The 8,891-nt window shown below is 53.7% G+C and overlaps 1 protein-coding gene across 4 annotated transcripts in view; it reads left to right on the forward strand.

The window, feature by feature from the left end:
* Window positions 1-8,891, forward strand: part of PTK2B (protein tyrosine kinase 2 beta) — a 123,027-nt gene extending 114,136 nt beyond the window's left edge. For all 4 annotated transcript variants that reach the window (XM_059176410.1, XM_059176405.1, XM_059176412.1 and 1 more), the window contains 7 exons: window positions 2,755-2,901; window positions 3,110-3,145; window positions 3,511-3,535; window positions 4,943-4,989; window positions 5,710-5,847; window positions 6,101-6,181; window positions 7,742-8,891. In XM_059176410.1, the coding sequence (XP_059032393.1) occupies window positions 2,755-2,901; window positions 3,110-3,145; window positions 3,511-3,535; window positions 4,943-4,989; window positions 5,710-5,847; window positions 6,101-6,181; window positions 7,742-7,957 (690 nt within the window). In that variant the 3' untranslated portion in view covers window positions 7,958-8,891. The remainder of the gene's footprint in view (window positions 1-2,754; window positions 2,902-3,109; window positions 3,146-3,510; window positions 3,536-4,942; window positions 4,990-5,709; window positions 5,848-6,100; window positions 6,182-7,741) is intronic.

Genomic DNA, 8,891 nt, shown 5'->3' on the forward strand with positions numbered 1-8,891 from the left:
TGCGATGGAAGTTCAGAGAGAAGAATAGCTCTTTCTAGCTTCTGTTTTTTCAGCAGGGCCTCAAAGGATGGGGAAGATTTGGACAGGAAGAAACTGGGGTGTAGGGGATAAAAGAGACAGAGGCATTAGTCGGAGCCAAGACTGAGTGACAGGAAACCACAGGGCAAGTGTAGGAGCTGTTTGGCTAGCAGGATGCATTTGGAGGTGGAAACAGAGCTGGCAAGATGGGAGCGGGATACTCAAATTATGGAAGGAGTCACAGCTTGCGAGAGTCATTTTAAGACACCACAGAAAGTCGATTCCTTTTTAAAGTGACCGACAATCTAAATATCCATTGCCTGATAGGAATATCTGAGGTAACTTGTAGACAAGTAAGCCCTAAAGTAATCAATTTTTTAAAGTCTTAATTTCTCCTTGAGTTTTAATATGAAATTGTAAGACATAGGAAAACATTCCCCACCCAATAAATGTTAAAAGGTTTGGTGAGATGGTGATTGGGCCTGGGGCATCCTAGACAGTTGAGTAGCCGGAATTTTCCTTTAACACTTACAAAACAAGACAGTGTTTTCTTTTCTTTTTTAAAGATTTTATTTATTTATTTACTTATTTATTTGACAGAGAGAGAGAGAGAGAGACAGACAGTGAGAGAGGGAACACAAGCAGGAGGGAGTGGGAGAGGGAGTAGCAGGCTTCCTGCCGAGCAAAGAGCCCAATGCGGTGCTTGAGTCCAGGACCCTGGGGCCAGGACCTGAGCCAAAGGCAGATGCTTAATGACCGAGCCACCCAGGTGCCCCATATCAGTGTTTTCTTGAGTCTAATAACTTCTTCTACCAGTGTTAAATCTTCTCAGTCCAGTCTAGTCTCACCTGGAGATTCCTAGCTCGGTATTCAGAATATTTGACCCTTAGTTCTCGAGTGTCGCTATTTGTCAGTAGCCCGGGTTAGCCATACCATTGTGTTTGGAGGTTATCAACATTCAGCAGCAGATACTTATAATCCTCAAATGCCCTCATTTTGGAGCATCAGCCTCTGGGAAATATATCTTGTTCCATAAATTCTATGGTTGTAAAAGACTCTTATGTCCTGCAACTTTTTTTTTTTTTTTTAATGAGATCTAACTCAGTAGCCTTCAGCTGAGAAGATCTTGCCTCAGAGAGGACATTTGCTGACGTCTGGAGGCATTTGTTACAACTAGGGAGATACTAAAAGCCTCTGTTTGTGGACCTGCTGCTGAGTATCCTACAATTTACAGGACATCTCCCCCAATACAGAATGATCGGGTCCCACATGTTCATGGTGCTGAGGCTGAGAAACCTGGTCTAATTGTTGCTTTCTTCACCCCATGAGAACAGGGATATTGCCTATTTTGTCATCAGTGCCTTCCCAGCATCCAGCCCTATGCCTGCCACATGGTAGCTGCTAAGAAGTAGGTGTTGAACAGAGTAACAAAGAATATTTCAGCAAGAAATCTAACGGGGGGTGGGGGGGTGGGGGGGTGGGGTTTATTGTTAGAAATCGAGAGCCGTGATTGAAGCTCAGTGAGCACTAGGCAAAACAGCCCAATATAACTAATTTGGAACGGTGTTGTTATAGCCAAGTGTGTTTTAAAGGGTTTGGTGGGGAAAATCTTTTTTAGAGGCTTGGCAGAGATTATGGCTTGCTAAAGTAGAGAGAGAATAATTTTTAGCATTCTGTGCTAGTGACTTGTATATAAAATGCCCATTTTAAAAGCAAGGATCTGAAGAGGCTGCTGGTCTGGATGTCACAGAAGGGTGCTGCCCCTGACAAAGGTCACACAGGGCTTTATGCCATCTAAAGAATGACAACATCCCTCTTGAGTCCAGGAGGCCAAGATGATCGTGTGCTGCAGAAAAAAAAAGCCAAAGAGTTTGATGGGACAAGCAGATACTGATATAAATGAACTCTGGGGAAGACTGAAGGGAAAGGAGGAGTAAGAAAACATGTAACACCTTCTGTTTCAGAACGCCCCAGAGGAAACTATAGCTCCAGAGCCCTTCAAATGAGTTAAAAGGAGGGTTAAGTTAAATAAAGCAAGGGAAGGCGAGTGTATACTGCACATCTATAGATCCATATGGCTTTAAATTTCATTCTTCACTCTGCTCTTAGCTTGTGCATTTTTCTTTTAGCCTTTGGTTCAATCACGGAAGCTCCTACTAGCTTAATAAAGAGTACGTTTTCATAAAAAGGCTCCATCACATGGGTACGTGCTGTCACCCCTTCCCTCAGCCTGTGTCCCGTCCTTCCGTGGACAGCTCTGCAGGATGGCACACCAGGAGGCTAGAGGGAGCACCGCACTCCTCAACGCTCCCAGACACCCTACCGCGGGGTTCCGGTGGCAATAAACACCCCAGGCTTTCCCGGGGGGCTGGCTTTGCATTTTTAAATGTATGAAGTGACCATAACCGTGACGTGCCAACTGAGAAAATACTGTTAGGGCAGGAATTTGAAAATGAAATCGTAGGAGCAGATCCTGGAATGGCTTAAATACGATGCATGTTCAATGCTGTGCTCTCGGGTTTGACACGACAGTGCAGCATAGCCACGTGCTCAGGGCTGGGGGACTCCGTAACCATCTGTGTACAGGGCTGCGAATTTTGGAACAAACCTCGCGAGAAACCAAGCGGCCCATGGAGGCCGAGGCCCATGGCTCCCCAGCCTCTTTAGAGGAGTGCCCACCAGGATCTGGGCCCTGGACTCATCGTGCCCTCTTCTCTCTCCCCGTGGTCCTCTCAGGAGGAGGACTTCATCCGACCCAGCAGCCGAGAGGAGGCCCAGCAGCTGTGGGAGGCCGAGAGGCTCAAGATGCGGCAGATCCTGGACAAGCAGCAGAAGCAGATGGTGGAAGATTACCAGTGGCTGAGGCAGGAGGAGAAATCCTTGGTGAGCAGCCCTGAGCCCTTGGGTACGAGGGGACCCCACTCTGCAGCGCTGCCCAGCACTGTGTGGTAAAAGTGCTTGAATGGGAGAGATGTCCACACCACTGTGTCCTCTTGTGTCCCCAGATGATGAGAGGGAATGCTCTCCGTGCGTCCTTAAGGTTTTCAGTTCTAGAATGCTAAGCCATTTGCTTCAATTTCCTCCCCTGCAGGACCCCATGCTGTACATGAATGACAAGTCCCCGCTGGTAAGTCATCGGGAAAGACCTCTGCCTTAAAGTCAAGGCCTGGGAAGGCGTTGGAGACAGCAGGACCCTTGCACTGGGCGACCTGCCCGCCCATTCCTTCCCTTTTTGCCTCTCCCCCGGGAGCTAGACTTCTCCTTTTACTTTGAGCTCCACGAAGCTCCGCTCCTGGTTCCTGAGCTCCCGCTGGATCTCCACCCATAGTGCATGCCCCCTCTGCCACAGGGCCCTTCAGGCTCTGAGACGGGGTGCCCCACTGGCCCCCTGACCTCCGAGTGCGCAGCTGAACTCTCGGGGATCAGGTCAGGGTGGGGAGCGGGGTGCCTCCAGGGGCGGGCTGGTGACAAGTTCTCTTTCCTGCCTTCCAGACCCCAGAGAAGGAGGCCGGCTACAGTAAGTGTCTGTGCCCTCCCTTTTGGCGGGAGCTTCCCCTTGACCTCTCCTGCGGAGCTCACTCATTGCCCATCACAGAGGCTGCAGCGTCTGTTAGCCGTTTTCAGAAACTGCCTGTTCCAGTTCAGAGGGTGCAGGGAGGGCCCTTTTGGGAAAGGATAGCTACCCTCTGCTCCGTCTGCCAACCCCGTCCTCTCGCTCCCTCCACCTATCTCTCATCTCTCCCTCTTGCCGGGTCTGCAGCCTTTGCTTAAGTGTATCTCCTGTTGCCTTTGGAGACCTTGGTGGCTCTTCCTTCCTGTCCTCCCTCCCTCTGTCGAAGGCCGTCTGTGGGGGACAGTAGCTCCACCCGCCTCTCCCAGGGCCTGTCTTCCCTATGCCCCGGGGATGGGGGAGAGAGGGCAGGCAGGGGCAGCTGAGACCACAGGGCCTTTCCAGAAACTGCTGCTAAAGGGGGAGCAGGAAAAGCCAGCGGTGAGCCAGGCTCACCACCCTCCCTGTAGGGAGGGTGCAGCTGATGATGTTGGCGATGGGGATGATGACAGTGATGACAAGAACAGTGGCCAGTGACAGTGACAACAGTCACAGGAAACTGAACACTAGACAAGCATGGGCCCAGGTTGCTTGCAAATGTCAGCTCCAACCTCACGGCAACTTGATCGGGTAGATACAATGAATCATGTCCATTTTACAAAGGACGTGAAACTAAGGCACAGAAAGGTCAAGTAACTAATCCAAAGTCACACAGCTAGAAAAGAACAGAGCTGTGATTAGAGCCCAGGCCTTCTGGTTCTAGGGTCCCTTCTGAGTGAACCCTGCTGTTTAACAGATGAAAAGGGTGGGCCAGGGAGTGTAAGTGAGCTGCCCCAGGTCACACGGCTGTCTGGTGGCAGAAGGTTAGAAAGTCGAACCAGTCTTCCGGCTTCCATTCCCGCTCAGTCTTCCAGCAACTCCACAGGGCTTGCACGTGCCTTTGCTTTTCAAAATGTGGAGTGAATAGCATGGCTTCTCTGCTGTTTCACTTCCCGGACCCCCAGATGCTCCAAGTGGACCATCAGCCCCCTTAGCTGCTCTGGCACCGGTGAAGTTCCTTCACCAGTGTCAAGGCCAGAGTGTGTGCTTGGGGGCCACTATGAACCCTGCAGAAGCTGGAGCACCTCCTGTAATCATCCCATCTCCACTGCAACTGTGGCTTTTTTTGTCTATCAGATGGACGGCAGTGCTTAACTGTGGGGGCGGGGAGGGCAGGGAGCCCAGAGGTTATTTTCCGGAAACACCTTTAAACTTGGTTTCCCTGGGTCTCCTGGTAACTTAGGAGAAGGGGTTGGTTTGGTTATCAGCGGGCAGGAAGAAAAGGGCCTGGGTGCCCAGACCTCCCCGCCACACTCACTCTCCCTCCCCTTGCAGCGGAGTTCACGGGCCCCCCACAGAAGCCACCACGGCTGGGCGCGCAGGTATGTGTTGGCGGGGCCAAAGCTGGTAATGACTTTGAACCAGGGCTCCCCAAGACACAAGGCCAGGGGCTGTGAAGATTTCAGAGGCCCTAAGAAATAATCCAGTCCAGCACCCACAATACATAGCTGAGGCCAGATAGAAATACCTTGTTTAAGGGCATATAGTGAATTCGTGAAAAGGCAAGGGGAAGCCCAGTCTCCTCATCTCCTGTGTCCCCTCCCTGACCTGGAAGAAACCTCACTGACCCAGCCCTAGGAGCAGGAAGTCTGGACTCCCTTCCTGTCTCAGGCTGCCCCCTTGGATTCCTGCACCCACACTGTTCTTGCAGTAGCCTGGGACCAGGTGCTGGCTTTTCTTACTCTGGAACAGTGGTTGTGAGCGTGGGCTCCCATTAGAATCATCCAAGAGGCTTCGAAAACCGCCTGGCCCCCGAACTCAGGAACCCAGGTGATGGTCTCATTGGTCTGGTGTGAGACCAGCCACTGGTACCATTTCAAGGCTTTCTGGCTGACTTGTCTGAGAACCACTGCCCTGAATGCAGAAGGGAGGGATGCACCCCCCACCCCCTGCAGGACAGGGCATCATTATTTCAGAGAAGAGTCTTTTCAGATTGAGCTGGTGGCTGTGTTGGCACCAGTAGTGTCTGCCCAAGAAAGAATCTCAGTGTCCCCCAGACTCACGACCCTCCCCTCTGGCCCCTTGCTTTCCCCTCCCCCCAGTCCATCCAGCCCACAGCCAACCTGGACCGGACCGATGATCTGGTGTACCTCAATGTCATGGAGCTAGTGCGGGCTGTGCTGGACCTCAAGAACGAGCTCTGTCAGCTGCCTCCTGAGGGCTATGTGGTGGTGGTGAAGGTGACAGTCGTGGACAGGGCGGGTGGAGGCTGCCCCTTCTGGCCCTGAATGGGAGGGGGTGGCGCTGGGCTCCCTTGTCTGCCCTGCAGGTGCCTTTCCCAGAAAGTCTCCCTTTAATGCAAAGTGGCTGGTGGGAATTTAGTGCCAGGGAGTTGACGGGGGCAGCTGCCGTCCCAGGAGGGCTTCTCCCTGGGGAAACACAGCTTTCTCCGAAAACAAGAGGTGATAGTACCCCCACCCCTCTCTCCCACAGAACGTGGGCCTGACCCTGCGGAAGCTCATTGGGAGCGTGGATGATCTCCTGCCCTCCTTGCCGTCATCCTCTCGGACAGAGGTGGGTGTGCTTCTTCCAGACAGCGTTGTCGGATGTCACTTCTGCCCTTCACCTTCACCTGCGCCAGCTGCGTTTCACACAGAACACTCAGGAGGACCCCAGGGCGGCCTCCTGTCTGTCTCCCCACCTTCCGTACACGTGGCTCTGCCCAGCAAATCTGGACCACGAGGAGGGCGGGGGAGAGGGAAGGGTGCAGAGCCGGTGCCCAGGAACCCAGCCAGCCTCCTAGGGGGAGTCTCCCTCTTTAAGTCTTAGACAGTTGCCGTGATTCCGTAACGCACGAGGGTGTGCAAGGGAGGACAGATCTTCCCTTTACCTTTTCCCTTCCCATGACCCTTTATCTTATCACCTGCCACACTAAGGCTAAGTGTCTACAGAACTGGGGTCCTGCACTTTGCAGGAGGGATTAATTTAAGGATCCTGAGATGGGGCAATCGGATTATGCTGCCTTATCCATGTGGGTGCAATGAGGCCCAAGAGTCCTTGTAAGAGGGTGTCAGAAGCGGACATCCTTTAAGAGTCAGAGAAGGAGATGGAATGACAGAAGCAGAGGTTGGGATAACATCGCTGCTGGAAGGATCCACAAGCCAAGGAAGGCAGCTACCTTTAGAAGCTAGAAATGGCAGGGAACAGATTCCCCCCTTGAGTGTAGGAGGAGCGTGGCCCAGCCATCCCCTTGACTTTAACCCCATAGGACCCATTTCCAGCCTTCTGACCTCCAGGAGCAGAAGAGACTAATTTGTGTTGTTTTGAGCCACCGCACTGGTCATGGGCTGTTACCACAGCCATAGGAGACTCTGACCATAGTCAAAAGCTGAACACTAGCATCTCGGAACATGGGTTGGTTGTCTGCCTGGGAAACCAATCATGGGGCTCAGCAGAACCCACGCCCTCCCGCCAGGCTGTGTCAGCCACCGACTCCCAGCGACACAGCTCAGGGGGGATGGCCGCATGACATCACTGTCCCCACATGTGACTGTCCGAGACAGGATGCAGGAGGACCTGGGCATTTCCCAGCCTTCCTCTGGGTGACAGTAGCAGCCCATAGAGGAGCCCCAGCTGGTGCTGTCCCTTCCCTGTTAGAGGTCCTTCCCCTCCAGGTGATGGCTCCGTCATTCATTGCACTGGGGAGTACCTTGGGTGCTGAATCTGCGCTCTTAGCAGTGTGCTAGGCACTGGGAAGTGGTGGTAAGCCAAACCCTACAGCTCAAGCCACGGTCCCCGGGCTCTTGAGTTGAAGGTAGACAGCTAACTAATGAATAAGGGCACCTGTTGTCCGACGTTCACTCTACCCTTGGGTCAGCAGGAGGGGGTACAGCAGTGAAGGGACAGTCTGTGGGGCTGTGTCAGGCAGAGCTAGGATGGAGTGGGCTAGGGTCTGGGGCATCTGCAATGTCTGTCTCCAGGTCACATAGGGCCTTGGATCAAACTTGTCCCCCAGAAAGCTTGTGACTGCCTCGGCCAAGCCCAAACAGGATACTTGCATGGCTTCCCTACTCTCCAAGCTTAAACGTCACCGCAGCTCAGGCTTCCAGCCTCTCAAGCATTCTTTTCTTACAGATCGAGGGGACCCAGAAACTGCTCAACAAGGACCTAGCAGAGCTCATCAATAAGATGCGCCTGGCCCAGCAAAACGCCGTGACCTCCCTGAGTGAGGAGTGCAAGCGGCAGATGCTCACGGCCTCCCACACTCTGGCCGTGGACGCCAAGAACCTGCTGGATGCAGTAGACCAGGCCAAAGTTCTGGCCAATCTGGCCCACCCGCCCGCAGAGTGATGGAGGGTGGGCGCCACCTGCCTGCATCTTCTGCCCCTGCCTGTAGTGTTCCCTCCCCTGCCTCCCCCTGGCCCCCGCCTTGCCTTCGGTAATGTGGGTCTTCTGGGGGAAGGCTGTGGGGAGGCCTCCCCTTGCCACTTTGCACGACCCCCTCCCCCCACCCAACCCCAGACTGTGCTGCTCAGGCTGCAGCTGGACAGAGGGGACTCAGGGCTCTAGATGCCGGAGGGGCGGGGCAGGGGTGTGTGACCAAGAGGGCTCAGAGGGAGCCCTGCTGCGGCTGGCCACTCCCTCCTCACACCCACCTGCTCCGCTGTGGTCACACTGGTGCCCCTAGTGGTCACGATGGCTTTCTGCAAGGACATGGCAGGTCTATTGGAGCCAAGCTATTCCTTCTTGTTCCGCCCACGGAGGTCCTCGGATGGACGGATGGACCGAGGGACTCGGGAGGGGCTTTCCTTTGGGGCTGGGCGGCTTGCGAGATGAGGGATGGGCCTGGCTTTCTTGTACAGTGTATATTGGAATTTATTTAATGTGAGTGTGGACTGGACTAACAGCCATGTGCCCCCTCTGAGGGGGGACCTGGGACCCAGTCCAGGAACAAGCTATTGGGAGTCTGGGCACAAGACGCTGTGTGGTCTACACGCCAAGCGTTGCGGGGGAAGGGGAGAGACGAGGCCAAAACAGGACTCGGACCACAATCTGCTCTCTTCCCTGTGCCCTTTCTCTCTTCCCTGACTTGGCCCCTTCCTTCTCTCCCTCTTTTCTTACTTCCCCTTCTCTCCCCCACCTCAACCCCCCCCCACCCAATCCCCCGCCCCCACCCACCACTTTCCCATCGGCCTCACCCCTCCCTTGTGTTTGTGCAAAACACTCTTCTACCTTCTTTCTATTTGACTTGTGGATGAATTAAAATTGTACCATTTGCTTTGTG

The sequence above is a fragment of the Mustela lutreola genome, chromosome 1, assembly GCF_030435805.1.
Source record: "Mustela lutreola isolate mMusLut2 chromosome 1, mMusLut2.pri, whole genome shotgun sequence".
NCBI lineage: Eukaryota > Metazoa > Chordata > Mammalia > Carnivora > Mustelidae > Mustela > Mustela lutreola.